The following is a 16,322-nucleotide window of genomic DNA, read 5'->3' as shown; positions in this document are numbered from 1 at the left end:
TCCTGCCTGATGTTCTCCAGTAATTTCTGCAGTTCTTTGTTCCCCACAGCAGCCCCAGCGCCATGCTAGCAGCTGTGAATTGGAGTTTGTTTTTTTTTTCCTTTTTTTCTCATATGGTAACTGTCTGTGGCCTTTTGAAGTCACTGCTCTCCTGCTTCCCAGGGTACAGGGAAGATTGTGCCCAAGCTGGTCTTCTGGACATCCCAGCCAAGCACCCCCTCCCAGTCCTCCACCTTGCTACTTAGGGCTCTAAATCTCCCTGTGGAGCCATATATCAGAATCGAGGAACGTTAGGGCTAGAAGAGAGGGCAGGGATCAAATGTCACTCCGAGGGGTTGGACACAGCTACTGAGAGGCAGGAGTGGCATTCGGCTTTTGGCTCAGTCCTGAGTGCTCTCCACTGACCCCACACCTTGGTACCTCCCAGTGAAGAGATCTCTCATAAGCCATCCCATAGCCCAAGGATGCGTCACCAAGAGCATGGGACATGTCAGAGAGCACAAGCAAGCTTCTGCTGCTGGGCCATGAGGGTGCTCCTCCACCCCATCCCGGGAATTGTGTCCCCCCCCGTCCCCCCCCGTCCCCCCCCCACGCTGTTCCCAATACAAGTTCTGCTTCCAGGAACACTGTTGGTGACCTCAGCAAGATCTATGCAGAGGCTGGGGCCCCTTCCAGGGCAGGGATGGGCCAGGACCAAAGAGAGGCCAAGCAGGTGTGGGTGACCAAACAGGAGAGAGGGTCTGAATGGCCTGAGGCAGCAGCCAAAGAGCTGGGCCTGGGCTACAGTGCCCAGGCAGAGGGGTCTGGCAGCCACAGCTACTCATCTCTGTGCCTGGCCCTCCAAGAGAGCCTCTACGCCTTCTCTGGCCTGGACGCCAGATGGCGCTCTCCACCCTGGCCAGCACAGCTCTCCGCCCCCCTGCAGGGAAAGGTGTTTACTTGTTTGGGGGTGGGGTGGATGAGCCTCTGGGGTGGGTCCACCCAAGGTTAGCCAGGAGAGCCAGAGGCCAGCACCCCCGCCCTTGCCCTCTACATCCCCGGGGAGAGCCTTCCTCCACCCTGAGTGACCAGCCCCTCTTCTCGGCTAAGCCGTAAGTAGGGGACCTAAAACGCCTTCTTTGCCTGGGGTTGGGTAGTGAGAGGAGGTGCTCTTAATCACTAAAGGGAACAATAGCCCTGAAGCAGGACTGCTGGCACCGCGATGTGAGGCCACTCTCCTTGCTTCGCGGCGCCCTGCGCTGCCCGGGCGGAAGGTCAGGAAGCACCCAGCCTCTCCCATACTCTCCTGCCCTGGGGCTGCTGGGGCGGGGGGTGGGGGGTGGGGGTGGGGGTGGGGAAAGGTCATCCAGGGCCCCTCCCAGCCAGGCTGCAGGGTGGGTACCCGCGTGTGCAAGCCAGCAAGGGCCTCTACCTGTGTGTGCTGCACAGGCTGGGGAACCAAGCACAGCACGCACTCAGACAGCGTCTGGAGACTCAATCCTCACCCCAAGTCCCAGGTCCCATCTGAGCTTTAAGGGCAGTCTCTGAGCCTCTCCAGCCCTGAGCCCTGAGCCCCATCTTTCTGTTTCTACGGCCTTGCCTTTGAGTTCTTCACTGCTCCCCTCTGGGCCCCTCCCCTTGCCATATCCCACCATGCCCTGCGTGTCCTGGGTCTCCCTGCAATTCTCTACAAGACCTTCTGGCCTCTGGGGTGACATCAAGATGCTCAGACTTGTTTTCAAATCTCCATCTCTCCACGGGTGAATGTCAGAAATTCCCATCTGTCCCTTCTCCTTCCTTCCTTGGGGGCCCAGCAGGCCAATTTGCAGATGCATCATGGTTGAAAAGGCCCCCAAACCCCTGTTTCCTTCTGTCCCAGACTTTGAACTGTGCCAGACAGGGTGACGGTGCTGGGTGCTGGCTGAGGAAGATCGCTGAGGCCTCTCAAGTTCAGGGGAAGACAGCTACAGGCTCCTCCTCGTGCCTCAGTCCCAGAAGAGTGACTCTCAGAAGTCGGGCTCATTGGAATCATGGGGTGTGGCCTGGGAACATACGTGTTTAACGAGTAGCCCCCCATCTGAGCACACATCTGCAGGGGCCTTCCCTATGCTGTGTCTCCCGACGGCACTGCATCCCTCAGTAGCTCTTGTTCCATCTCTGTCCCTCTCTGTCCCATCCAGGGAGGAGTGAAAGTCCTCATCACAGGCCCGTGGCAAGAAGCCAGCAATAACTACAGCTGCCTGTTTGATCAGATCTCAGTACCTGCGTCCTTGATTCAGCCTGGGGTTCTGCGTTGCTACTGCCCAGGTGAGAACATCCCCTTCACACCCAATCCCTCCCCCACACCCAATCCCCACCCCTGCCCCCCACCCCCGCCACCCAATTACCTCCACCCCTGCCACGCACCAGCAAGGGCACGGAGGCCCAGAGCACTGGGCTTACTCTGGGCCGTGGGGTAACCTTGACCAAGTAACATCATTACTCTGGTTTCTGCGGCTGTGAAGAAGTTGGGGTCTCACAGAGTCTATTATAAGGCCATCAGTTTGGGTTCATGGACCCCATAGCAGATGGGACACCAGGCAGGCTTAGCTGGGCTCTTAAAGAAAATGTGACAAAGGGACCATTTAGAGAACCAACTGGCAAGCCAGGTGACACACCCAGAATTGGTCACAACAAGCAGCTGTTCCCCCAGGGCTGGGCTGAGGGGCCCTATAGGAGCTGCTTGTGAGGCCAGAAGTCATTTCTGCAGCAAGGTACACCTCTCTCCTCTAGCGTGTGCCTTCCCCAGCCCAGACCAGCCAGAAGTCCCTAGGGCCCAAGCCATGTAATCTACAGCATCAGTCCATCTGGGGCACAGAGCAGGACACGGAAGGCTAGAGATGTTCTGGTAGGGAGTAGGTTCAGTAGGGGGCTGGGGATGGCAAACTAAGAATAAGGACCACAAAGTCACTCAGCCTCTACTCTGTGTCAGAAGGCACATATACATAATAGCCTTCCAATTTCAGGGCCTCAGTGATTCCCCAAGAAAGCCAACTAGGAACCCCCTCCCCCTACCCCAGTGCTGCCCCTAGGGTTCTAACTTCCTTCCTACTTTGGCTTCATCATCTACTCTGCTTGGTGTCCCTGTCTGGTCATCGTCTGGCTATCACTACATCTCCCCTGGCCTGTGGGCTCCATGAGGGTAGGGACTGTGTCTTTCTTGCTCACTATTGTGTCCCCAGGGCTAACAAGGGGTTGGCATGGCACAAGGGGATGCTGGGTGTCCGTGAAGGAATAGTAGAGTCTCTAGGAGTTGAAGGCTGTTTTGAAAACACATACTTTCTGTTCCCTGGACTGGAAGTGGAAAGACGCTTTGGCTTACCCATCTCCCTTATTACCAGCTCTGGGGGGAGAGGACTCTCAAACTAGCCTGGACAATGAACAGGAGAGGCAGAACTAGGAGATAGGAGTGGCAAAGGGTAGAGGGACCCACTCTATGTTATCTGAAGTCAGAGTGCTTACAAAAGGAGTTGGGGGGGTGGGGGAGGCGCTTCCTGTAGAGAGTCAGGAGCAGGGAAGAGAAGTGGAGACTCCAGGGCAAGAGCAGAGCTGGCTGGTGCTAGGCAGGCCATTCCACCTGGGATGGTCCAACTTATACCGTGCCTTCCCTGGTGCTGCCAATCCTGCTCCGGCCCTAAGCATGAGGCCTGGGGCTCCCACTGAGCATTCTTCCTCCTCTCCCAGTCTCCCCCTGCAACCCACCAGAGCAGAATGCCTGGCTCCAGGGGTGCCCTCCCAAGCTTGGCCTTTCCCTGAACCCAGCACCTCCTGCACCACCTATGTTCTTGGTAACCTCCCCCTCCTGCCCCTACCTCTGCCTGCTGCAGGTAGACCTGGCTCCCCAGGGTCCTCCACCCAGGCCCCTGTGCTTCCAGCAACCCTGGTGGGCCTGGATAGCAGCCAGCCTGGATGCCAACCTAGGCTGGGTCGGCCACCACAGTGCTGCAGAGGGGGCAGTATGTTGTTAAATTGTCCACTTATCGCCTGCTGTTGGAAGGGGACTCGCCTGGCCTATAAATAGATGCCACTTCCTGTGCCTGCTTCTCACTGGCTGAAGTCCCAGACCTTGCCTCAGTTACCTGACAAAGGACTGGCCTTTGTGTGTCCTCTACGTGATGTCCCAGGCCAGGACCTGGAGAATTGTGGGGACTGGAGTCGGCCATATCTGGGCATATCTGTGCAACATTAGCTTGGACATTGGCCTCCCTGCACCTCAGTTTCTGCATCTTAGAAAGCCTTCTTCTAGATGGGTAACAGCGTTAAACGAGAGAAGGTTCCAGAAGCACCTGGCTCAGATGCTCAATTCATGCAAGTCTTCCATTAATGAGGTCTTTGTGCTTTCTTTCCCAAGGGAGAGTGAGGAGTGGGAACTAGGTCTCACTCAGCAGGCAATTCTGGTCCCACAGCACTTCGGGGGCCCCAGAGCTGGCAGGCCACCATTTCTCCAAGGCATTCAGGCTATCCTAATACAGTGTGTCTCAGTCCAGATGCCACAGGCCTCAGGGACACTGAGCACAGCTGCTGGCTGCAAGAACCCCACTCTGCAGCTAACCCACAGAGTTTCAAGCAGGTGCTCGGGGTGTACCCATTCATTCGTTCCCTCATTTGCCAAATAGTTTGTGAGAATCTTCTGCTTGCCACATACTGGGTAGGCACCTAGAATGAAGCAAATAAGACCCAGCCCCTATCTGGGTTCCTGACTGTAAGGAGCTCCTGGTCCCTTCCCTGGAAGATGATACCGACTGCTGGGGACCCCCACCAGAAGGAAGAGCTCAGAGACTTTAGGGACTGAGAATGATGCAGGAGAGGGGACACAGCACAAATGGCCACTGCCCACCACCCTGGTCACTGCCCCAGCAAAAAGGTGTGTTCTGTAACACATGGTAGGGACACTCTGGCTTCTACAGGACTCCAGGGCTGCTCCAGGGTCCGGCGGGAGTCAGCTAGGTCAGGACACTGAGCTAAGGGTGAGGCAGGAGAAGTCTATAACGTACCCAGAAGACTGCTGGCTGGCCTGAGTTCCTAGAGATCCCGAAAAGGCAAAAGATGACACCCCAAATGAGCTGAACACATATGTGTTGAAGCAACTCATCAATGAATAGTTACTGAATGGCTGAAACACGATCCACAGCACTGAGCTTGGCACTGGACATGAAGAGCTGGACTGACTGGGTCCCACATCTGGGGCTAAGGAAATAAATAGTCAGGGTAGCTGGTGAGACTATGTCACGATGGTGGAGTTAGGGAAGAGGGAGTTCCCTTCAGTAAGGTCCATTACCCATGGGGCTGATGAGTAATGAGCTGGATCTAGCTATGGGAAGGCCAGCCAGAGGACGAAGGAACTGCAAAGGCCCTGAGGCAGGAAGAGGTTTGGCAAGTTGGAGGAATTCAAAACCATCTGGCTGACTGTAGGATATTTAGTAGGATGGGGAGCCTTGAACTTGGTAAAGTTGCAGAAGATGTCAAGAACCAAAAACAAATCATGCTGAACTTCTAAGTCATAGGAAAGAGTGGGATTTAATTTTAGTTTAAATTTAACTTAGTTTAATTTAAGCAGGGAAGTTTCTTAATCAAAATTATGTCTTTAAAAGATGGTGGGAAAACCAGGTATTGGTGGTTCACGCCTGTAATCCTAGCTACTCAAGAGGCTAAGATTGGGAGGATCACCATTCCAGGCCAGCATGGGAAAAAGTTTTCAAGACCCTATATCAACAGAAAAAAGCTGGGTGTAGTGGTTCACTACTCTCATACCAGCTACAGTGGGCAACCTAAAATAGGAAGATTGAGGTCCAGGCAGGCTTGGGAAAAAAGTAAGACCCTATCTCCAGAATAATCTGAACAAAAGGGCTTGGGGTGTGGCTCAAGTGGTAGGACATTTGCCTGGCAAGTTTGGAGCCCTGAATTCAAACCCTAGTACAGAAGGAAAGAAGGATGGGAGAGAGGGAGGGAGGAAAGAAAGATGGAAGGAAGGAACGAAGGAAAGAAGAAGGGAGAGAGGGAGGGGGAGAGGGAAGGGAGAATGGAAGGAAGAAAGGAAGGAAGGAAGGGAGGAAAATAAATCATGATGGGAGCCAGACACAGTGGCTTGCCCCTGTAATCCTTTCTATTTGGGAGGCAGAGAGCAGGAGGACCGAAATTCAAGTCCAACCTGGGTATAAAATGAAGAACCTATTAGAAAAATAGCTAAAGTAAAAGGGGTAGGAGTATGGCTCAAGCGGTAGAGCGCCTGCCTAGCAAGGGCAAGACTCCAAGTTCAAACCCCAATACTGCTAAAACAAAAAAATGGGGATAGAAGTGTAGTTCTGTGGTAGAGCACTTTCTAAGCATGCACAAACCATGGGTTTGAACTCTAACACTGCAAAAAAATTGTTCTGGGACAATGGATTGTAGGGAGGAAGAATCGAAGCAGGGAAGTCATAGGAAGAGGGCAGAGGGACAATCTTCAGTGACTTTAGGAAGACGGTCCACTTGGACAACGTACCCCACTGACTTCCTGTAGGGTTCTTGCAAGATGGCCCCCAAGCCCATCCCAGCAGGAATGGGCACCAGGTATGCCAGCCTTGCCTCCAATAGGAGGCTAATGCATGAGTCCAGGCAAGGAATGGCCACAGCTTGGACAAGAGCAGAAGCAGTGAAGATGGAGAAGATCAGCTGGCGCCAGGAACCGCTGGTAGATTGAATGAGTGAGAAGGGAGAGAACGAGTCAAGGAAGCCTCCCGGTGCTGGGTCTGGTACCCAGGACAGGTCCTCTGCACTGCATCTCAGGGAAAGGTGGGAATGCCTGGGAGTCTGCCACACTCAGTGCTGCTGCAGATTGTGCAGGCTCCAGGAGACGGTGAGAGAAGGGCAGCAGAGGAGGGCCCTGCCTGAGCTGGCTCGCCTGGCACCAGAGAGGCCTCCAGCTCCCCACGCCAGCGAGGAGCAGCACTGATGGGAGTGCATAGGGAGGGTGCCACCAGCCCTTCCTTCCTGCTGGTAGGCCAGGCAAATCTCCAGGGGAGGCGAGTGACCGCAAGCTTGGAGTCCTGCCCAGGGACGCCAGCAGAGCCATGGGAGACTCTGGACTAGACCTGGGATCCCTGCCCAGTGAGGCACCATGGGAGGTCCTATGTTCAGCAAAGCCATGGAGCCTGTGGGTTCAGGTTGTGACCAAGCCAGGATGGGATGCACTGGAGAAAACTTACTGGTCATTCTTGGGCAGTGATGTTCTTAAGACCTGTGCTGGGGACAAAGGCAAGATGACCTGGGCTACAGAGGTCACGGGCCAATGGGTTGGTTTTCCCACTGGAAGTGGGGTCTACAGACGTCCTAGAGGGAAGCAGAGCTTCATTCTTCCCAGAATCAGCTGACTTGGATGGCTTCCTTGTGCCCGTAAGCTTCTGAAAGCCAAGAGCCCAAATAGTAATGAGATCCCCGTATGTCCTCCCTGGAAATCCGGCCTGGGGAGGCCCTGGGTATCAGTTTCTGGACTCCAGAAAAGTAGTACAGAGCATATAACCTGATGCCTACTGGGGGATGAAGCCCGGTGGGGCAGCCTACACACCCACTAGTGCCCACAGGCCAATTCTGGGGGGCCAAAGGCCAGTCCCAAGATATCAGCAGGGCTGTGGGTAGAGCAATGGCCTTTATCCCAGAACTGCAACAGGTTGCTCCCTGCTGGCTTTCCGCTTGCTCTCAATGGGGACATCTCATCCATTCAGTATTCATTGAGCCCTGTGTTGGGACCAGAGCAGTGAACGAGACCCACAAGGGCCCCACCTTCCCAAAGTGTACCACCCTCATCAGATGGAGGGACCAGCTTCGGGTTAGTATTCTCAGCTCATGTCCACCAGGTCCACAGCATCCCACGCTGGCTGGGACCAGAGCAGAGGCACAGAAAGCTCTTACTTTCAGTGGGAGGCAGAAGAGCTGCCTTGTTAAGTGAGTATGAAAGGGTGAAAGAGAAACACAAAGGAGTTCAAACCTTGTGTAGGTTGGAGAGGGAACAGCGTGATGCCTCACTCATTCACTCACTCACTCAGACAGTCCATGCTGAGCCCAAGTCCTGCTCTCCCCAAAGCGTGGAGGAGTGGGCAGTTAAAATAGAGAGGGAGGTCTCAGGCACTTGCTGAGTCCGGAGGCCCAAGAAGTTCCTAGAAGTATTTGTTGCCCGTGGGCTTTGAGGAGTGAGAGGGCATAGCCTGGGGTTAGAGAAACTGGAAACTAACCAATAAAGGGTAAGTAGGGAGGGGGCTGTAGGCTGCCCCCCCGACACACCCTGACTTCTCTCTCTTGTGCTTTCAGCCCATGACACAGGTCTTGTGACCCTACAAGTTGCCTTCAACAACCAGATCATCTCCAACTCAGTGGTGTTTGAGTACAAAGCTCGGGCTCTGCCCACGCTGCCTTCCTCCCAGCACGACTGGCTGTCATTGGACGGTAAGATCAGTGTTCCGGTCACCTTGCAGGGCATGGAGGAACAGGGACATTGGTGTACAAGATGTGAAACAAAAGAGGAAGCTCCCAGAAAGAGGCAGGGAGGAATATTAGTGTCCACCAAGGGAGGGTCAGCTGGGCCTCCACATAAGGCTGTGAGTGAGGATGCATCAGTCAGCCTGTGTCTGGCCACTGGTTGACCCCTCCCCCAATATCAGTATCTCCCTGGGACGGATGAACCATATGAACGTGGTCCATGGCTGTCACTCTTACCAAGGTATTTTTGTGGCTAAACAAGCCCCACAGGAGCTGAGAGGTCCCTATCTGGACTGACCCCAAGCAGCAAGGATCAGCACCTGCTGTGCCGATACAGGGTCGCTTCCACATTTCTTCCAGGAAACAAAGAGAGTACCTGGAGACATTGCTAAGCCCCAGGCCTCTTTGAGAAGACAGACATGTATGAGGCTGGGGGAGTTCCTCAGCTTGGGCTTTCAGATTCAAAGGCCTGGACTGCCAGGCTGTGTGTTGAGGGCTTCTGCCTTTTAGGGCTAACTAGCCAGACCTTCTGGAAGCCCTTAACACCTGTCAAGTCCCCGACCACTGCAGCCTCTGAGACAAGCCTAGGTTCATGACTGTGGGCCTATGGGCTGCAAGGGAGGAAGCAGGGTCCACTGGCCAAGGAGGGGAAGGGCTGGGAGAACCACAGCCTTGGCCATGGAATTGGTGAGGGCACCAGAGTATCTGGGCAGTATCTTGCTGGAGATCTCAGCAGCCCTGGGGTATTAAGGCCAGACTAAGTTGAGCCTTGACCCTCAGCAGGGTGGGTTCCCTAAATACCCCTCCTCTACTCACAGTAGCCCTTCTGCCTTCTCACTTCAGACTGCCCTCTGCTGCTGGTTGCCTGCACATGCCCTGGACAGTGTGCAAACTTCAAACTTATCCAGGTCCCAGCCCCAGCCCCAGTAGCAACAGGGTGTCTGGCCGCTGCCCCGGCCAGTGAACCCGTAGGCGCTATTCCCAGAGGTGGTTTGGGGTCAGCAGGTCGGCACCCTGGCAATGCTGCCTAGGAGCACAGTGCTGCTTTGGCAGCATTCCTGGCCAAGGTTGGGGCCAGCAGAGCTGTGATGATGACCTGCAGCGTGTAACAGAGAAGGGCAGGGTGACTAGGGGCTCCCCCCAGGAAATCCGGTGTCAGTTGTGCAAAACAAGTGGAGAAGGGAGCAGGGAGCTCTGCAGAGCTTTGGCTCTCCCTGAGTGAGTCAGCCTCACTAGAGTGGATCAAAGGATGCTGGGGCCAGTGTAGAACTCTGCCTTGGAGATGGGGCCTTTGTAGAAAATAGAATCTTAGCCAGGTAGTGCCTAGGAACACAGGAAATGCAGGGTAGTTCCTGGAAGGCCAGAGAGCCAGCTACACCCAGAGGTTGCAGCCCGGAGAGGATGCTGTGATAGAGACCATGGATGGAGAAGTGGAGTGGCCTTAACTACTTCATGACAAACACTCCCAGATCCTAGGCCATACCAGGCCTCCCTAGAACAGGTCTGTTGGCAAGCTCTCCTCTCCAGGACTTTGAGCTCTGTTTTCTGCAGACCTCCAAGCCATAATAAGCCTCTGTTTCTCCCATGGTAGGATACACAGGAGAGAGGTAGGCATTCAGGCTTGGGTGTCTGAGTAGTGTTGGCTCTGATAGAACCAGGGCGCAGTAGAACACAGGGTCTGGCAGGGCAGCCTGAATCAGCAGTGGCCCGGGTACCCCACAGACAGCAGTTCAGTGCCCTGAAGGACCCCGTGCATCCCTTTCACTTTGGTCTTGGCCAGGCGTCCTTTCAAATAATGGGAGGGAAGGGTGGTGGAGGCAGAGAAACCGTGACACCCGACCTGACCGGGAAGAAGCATGGAGCCCCCAGTGCTGCTTTTTCCCCTGAATGAATACAAGACACATGCCCACCCAAGAACCATTTTCCCAACCTTTCACCAGCCTGATAGTCGGTGGGGGAGGGGAACAGCGCCGCAACCGCAGCGCCAGGGGCATAATCTGTCCCAGTGCAAGAGACAGCTGGGACCGCAAGCAGAAGGGCGGGGGTCCCCGGACCTCTGACCAACCCCTCGGCCCGCCAGTAAACTTTGTGTCGGGGTCAAGGCTGCAGCAGCCGGGCGGTGGTAAGCCTCTCTCTCCTCTCTTCTCCCGTCCCCTCCCCTCGCGTCTCTGCAGCTCCTGAGCGCAGTCCCTCCCGCCTCCCCGCTACTGGCACAGTCTCCATTAGCGCTTGCCAGCCCGCGCAGTGGCGGGTGCTGCGGCGACTGGAGGACCGAGGTGGAAAGGGGTGGGGCGAGGGGACTGCAGCGCCGGGCGGTGCGCGTGCACACAGGCGCGCACGCGCATTCGCCCAGCGCGCAGCCGCAGTGCGGGGCCTTTAGCGACAAAGCTGGAGGCGCGGGTCCTTCGGGGATGCGGGCGGCGCGCGGCGCCTCCCCAGTTCGGAGAGGGACCCGTAGCTGGAACCCTTAGTCTCCCCCCTCTCGTCGCCCTTCCCTGCAGCCTGGGAGCGCCTTTCGCTCCTCCCCCACCCCAGGGCGGGGAAGGTTTGGGGACGAGAATTTCTGCCTTCACGGGATTTAAACAACGGATTTGTTTGCCAGAGTAAAGGCCGGGTAGGAGGTCTGGGCCGCGTGTGCGGCGGTCCCGTGCCAGCGCGCGCGCGCGCGCGCGCACGCACACGCACGCAGCAGCTGCGGCGAAGCCTTTGTCCCCGCTGGCAGTCTTTGTCCCCCACGGCTCAACCTTTGTTCCCCGAGCGCCGCTTTTGTTTGCGCAGCTCCGCCCAGCGGAGGAGTGATTGTCACCGTGGAGGGGCCGCGGCACAAGGATCCCCCCCAAGTCCCCAAAATCTCAGCTGGGCGCAAGCGATGGGGGCGGGGGGCAGAGATCGGGCATGGAGGTGGGGGAGGCGCAGCTGCCTTGGCGGGGCGTAGCTCTCTGGGTCCCAGAGCTGTAGAGTTTCCTCCACACCCAGGGGATTTCTTCCACCCAGTCCCCCCTGCTCCACTGCGAATTCTGGGGGGACTCCCATGCCTAGCACAGGGCGGCACGTGGTGGGTTGCAGTACACATTTGTCATATGAGTGCTTGTGTGAATGAAAGCGATTGCAAACGGGACACAGTCATCCAGAGTGATCAGGGAAGCCCCACGGAAGAAGTGACCCTCTGGTGAGATCTGAACTCTGAGCGTGGTCAGGCAGACCAAGAGGGATGGAAGGGGCGGGGCAGGGTGGGGGGAGAGGGAGCCAGAGAGCCTTGGCTTTGGCCAAGGCTGTTTGGAAACTGCCATTTTCACCATTTCTCCCTCAAAGATCCAAATTCTGAACAGATTTTCCCAGGGCCTGACCACAGATCATTTGCACAGGACCCCAGTTTGGTCTGAGCAAGCTTGCTGTTCACTTGCACTTACAAGCTCTTCCAGGTTGGAGGTAGGCAGCAGTGACCCCAGAGGCATTTGGGGACAGCCTCTGGGAAATGTCACTTCTGCCTGCAGTGGGTCAGATGGATACAAGCAGGCAGGGGATGTGCTGTCTGTTTAGACTGTCTTGCTGTGCCTGGGTTGGCAAATAATACACCCAAGCCAGGCAACACTGTAGCGCTGGAGCTGAGGGGATGGGGTGGCTCTCATCTGGCCAAGGACACTAGGACACACCTTTGGGTGATGCTGTCCTTGGAAGAGAAGATGAGTGAACTTCTGTGTGCCTGTCATTTCTCTTCTTGTAGCCATCTTCTTGTAGCCAGGTTGAGAAGATTCAGGGTCTCCCTGTCCCCACCCATACCCTGCTCAGAACCCCACTAAGCTGCTTAGACTGTTTTTAGTTGCTTCTCTGACAGCTGAGTTCCTGCCTGAGTGAGAGGATTGTAGTGAGATGGATGCAGCTTTCCTGGGCTAGACTGGTCACCTGGACAGGACTGCTGAGCTCACCTGAGAGACTTGTCATCTCAGGCAGAGGAAGGCTAGGCATAGGATCCAGAGCCTCACTTTCTAGGCACTTGCTTCCTGCACAGCCTGGGGATAAGCCCCATATCCCATCGAGGTGGGAGATGGAGGTGGGGGAGGTGCAGCTGCCTTGGCGAGATGTTAGTTTCTAACATCCAAGGCAGCCTAGACCTCGGCCATGTGCCTGGGGGAGGTCGAGGGAAGGAAAGGTAAGGTTTGGACTCCCATTTGGCCTTTGGGTCTGACCCAGCCCTCTGTGTAAACAAATGGAAGATATGTAGCTGGGTTGGGCCCCAGCTGTGCCCCCTGTCTTTCAGCTGTATGTAGCTGTGAACAAGCCTGTCCCTGGCATGTAGTTCCCTGCTGGTTAGCTTTTAATCCCAGCCTCACACACTGACCTAGAGACCCTGGGGACAGTCTAGGGACCACCGGAGTTTAGGGACTTAGACACTCTGGATGCAGTCCAGCTGTACAACTGGCCCCTGGAGGCTTCTGGACACTTCCTCTCTGGAGAGCACTCCAGGGCTTTCTCATAAGTGGCCCCATGCCAGCTTCTCCTTGGCTGTCCTCTCCTTGCCCACCCATCCAGCCCAGCCTCATAATCACACTCACCAGGCCTTGCTGTGTGACTGGAAGAGAACAAATATGGGCAAGCAGAGACCAAGAATAGCTCAAAGGCATCAATTTCCTCAGATGATAGAGGAAGGAATTACAAAATTAAGTAACTTAGGTATTAAATAATTCCAAGGCTGGTCCCAGTGGCTCATGCCTATACTCCCAGCTACTCTGCAGTTGGAGATTGGGAAGACCACCAGCTCAGGCAAAAAGTTAATGAGATCCCATCTCAGCCAATAAGCAGGGTATGGTGGCTCACATCTGTAATTCCAGCTATGAGGGAGGTGTAGGTAGGGGAATTCGGTCTGAGGCTGGCCAGGGCAAAAAACAAGCAACCCTATCTGAAAAATAACTGAAGCAGAAAGGACTGAGGGCATGCTCAAGTGTAGAGCACCTGCCAAGGAAGCTTAAGGCCCTAAGTTCAAACCCCAGTACCACTAAAACAAGTAACAGTTTGTTTCATGGTATAGAACACAGAATTTGCAAGGATCTTAAAAAAATCATCAGTGAATTATCTTGTCTTTGACAGTGCTTTGAACGACACCTGTGGTCAAAGCCTGAGGGTCACACTCTCCCTCTCCTGCCTCTAGGGCGCTTTGGGGACATGGAGACCTGCTGGCATGGGGCTGTCCAGTAAGTGAGAACCCTGCCTAGAGCTTTCTGAGTTCAGCTGGAGTGGGCTCTAAGCAGACGCAAGCTGGTTAGCATCTGGCCGCTGAGTGGCAGGCGATTGTCCTCTCTGGGCCCAGTGAGTGTGTTGCTCCAGTGCCCAGCGTCTCTCCTTGTTATCAGTCTCTCCTCTGTGCAATCCACATCATTACAGATCAGAGTGTGAGTCTGCCTGCTTGGACCCACGTTTTCTGTTGGCATGCTTTCTGTAGCATCGTGGGGGGATCGTGTCTGCACCCAGCTGGGGGAACGTCTTAGCTGCTGGGGCCCCAAAGAGCTAACTATTGCTCTTGAGCCTGGGACAAAGCGGGGAAGTGACTTCCTGCTGTTCGAAGCTGGGGGCGCACCAAATGGATCTGTGTGAAGCTCCTCTGCGTGCCAGAGCATGGGTCTCCTTGGAGATGGGCCTCACCCAGACTCCTCACAACAGTGACAGATAGTGCCCTGCAGAGAAAGGACACTTGGGAGAAAGCTCAGCCTCCTCACCTTTGCCACCTCGGCCTAGCCGCTGGGGAGGATGTAAAGCAGACACCGTGGAGGAACCCCAAAGGCGCAGGCTACTCTTAGGGTTCCCCAGCCACTGGGGATTGGATGGTTTATTCTGAAGCCTGAGGGGAGAGGCTCAGCCCCTCAGTGGGATATGTCAGTGGGCATATCGACCAGCTTCTTTTTGCCCACTGCATTCATTTCTTAGGGCTTCCCTGGAATGTACCACAAACTGCAGAAATTTCTCTCCCAGTTCTGCAGGCCAGAGCTCTGAGGTCAGGTGTCAGCTGGACCTCAGGAGGCTATGAGGAGATTCCTTCCCTGCCTCTTCCAGTTGCTGGTGGTTGCTGACAACTCTTGTCACTCCATGACATACAGTGACATAACTCCAGTCTCTGCCTCCATTGTCACATGACTGTCTTTCCTCTGTGTGTCTCTAATTTCTCCTCTTATAATAATAAAAGGACACCACTCATTGCATTAGGGCCTACTCAATCCACTGTGAACTCATCTTAGCTAATTACTTCTGATTAATTATAGATTCTGTTTTCAAATAAGAGCACATTCTGAGGTTCTAGGTAGACACCCCAGCACGCTGTCTTATCTCTCCCAGGCTTGTGCTCAGGGGCTTCCGGAAAAGCACCAGGTGTGGTCCTGGCCCTCCAGCCTCACTGAAAACAAGGTGACCCACAGAGAACACAGGCAGCCTTTGAGGGTTCATTCCACTCGGGCTCTGAGTGCAGTGACGAACAAGGTGAAACCCTACTTCCAACAGTCAGGGTGTGGGAGGGTACAATCCCAAAACCCAAGTGACCTGTTTTGAGGAGGGTAAAGGAGGCACAGCCCCACTCAACATTGATTGAGTGCACTGCTGCTTTCAAATACAGGAGAGGCAAGCCACTGCCAGAGGATGGTGCGCTCCTGGGATGCTCAGTAATGGCGGTGGGGAACAGGACAGAGTAGGCACTGGCACCCAGCCTCTGCACTCCCACATCCACCCACTGTGGACATGCATGGCCCTTGCCAAGGTCACAGCACATCTTTGTTGACTTGATGGCCTGTTTGGTCCCCTGATCCCTCTGACCACTCTCCTCTTCTTGCGAAGCCCCCTGCCCTGGGCTCTGCAGTTCTGCACTCTCCTCTGGCCCCTCCCAAGCCCTGACTGCTCCTTCCCAGGGTAGCAGATCCTCTTCTGGAAAGCTCTGTACTCTCTCTGCCCACCCTCCCTGAGGGTTTATCCCCACCCACAGCTCTGTGCCATCCACTAGGGTGCACAGAGGGCTGCTCCTGACCATCCTCCTATCTATAGGACAGCCTACTCAGACTTCTCTCGGGCAAGCCATCATGTCCCAGGTAGGACTCAGCAGTGTGCTTTGGTTATCGTCTTATACAACCTTCCTGACCTCTGTAGATAGTCCCAACCCAGAACTCTTGAGAGTCACCCTAAAGACCCCTGGCTGACTTCTTCCCCCACACATCAGTGCCAGCCTGGTGCTTTTCTCTTCTTAATTTCTCTCACATTCTCTACTTCTCTGTGTTCTCTTGTCACCACCATCATTCAATCCAGAATAATTCTTCACATCCTAACCCCACTCCTGGGATTCTTCCCCTGGGGCCATTCATCCTTCTACCAATCAGGGACTATGTATTAAGCCTCTGCCTTGTGCTGGGCACTGGTGTAGGCCCTGGGGAATCTTGACCCTCCTGGGGTTTATATTCCAGTGGGGAGAAAGACAACAAGTGCAAAGGAAAATATCAGAGGGTGATAAGTGCTGGACAAAGACCTTAAGCCAGTGGTCTGAGAGAAGGTGACAGGGCAGCTACTTTAGGTTGGGGGTCAGAGGGGCCTCTCCGAGAGGTTTTAGTGAAGCTGAAATATGAATGACAGGAAGGAGCCAGGCATACTAAACTCACAGGAAGAACATAGCCAGGCACACTGGAGCAATTGGAGAGGCCACTAGGGTTGGAATAGAGCAGAGTGGCGGGAGTGGGAGGCCAGCAGCAGTCAGGCTTTCATGGTCCCTTCATCCAGCATAGAGGTCTGGGACTTTATCCTGAGGTCAGCAGGGAGCCACTATGGGAGATGAGCTGATATGCTCAGATGTATGTGAGCAGGTAGGGTGACATGTTCAGGCTACCCTA

General features: G+C 55.0%; 1 protein-coding gene across 16 annotated transcripts in view; it reads left to right on the top strand.

The window, feature by feature from the left end:
* Positions 1 to 16,322, top strand: part of Camta1 (calmodulin binding transcription activator 1) — an 826,483-nt gene that overhangs the window by 743,031 nt on the left and 67,130 nt on the right. For 15 of the 16 annotated variants that reach the window (XM_074081464.1, XM_074081453.1, XM_074081463.1 and 12 more), the window contains 2 exons: positions 2,160 to 2,286; positions 8,302 to 8,436. In XM_074081464.1, the coding sequence (XP_073937565.1) occupies positions 2,160 to 2,286; positions 8,302 to 8,436 (262 nt within the window). Of the gene's footprint in view, positions 1 to 1,183; positions 1,254 to 2,159; positions 2,287 to 8,301; positions 8,437 to 16,322 lie in introns of those variants that run through there. The other variant, XM_074081470.1, reaches the window with a different exon arrangement.

The sequence above is a fragment of the Castor canadensis genome, chromosome 7 (assembly GCF_047511655.1).
Source record: "Castor canadensis chromosome 7, mCasCan1.hap1v2, whole genome shotgun sequence".
NCBI lineage: Eukaryota > Metazoa > Chordata > Mammalia > Rodentia > Castoridae > Castor > Castor canadensis.
This window is presented reverse-complemented; position numbering and strand designations above follow the sequence as displayed.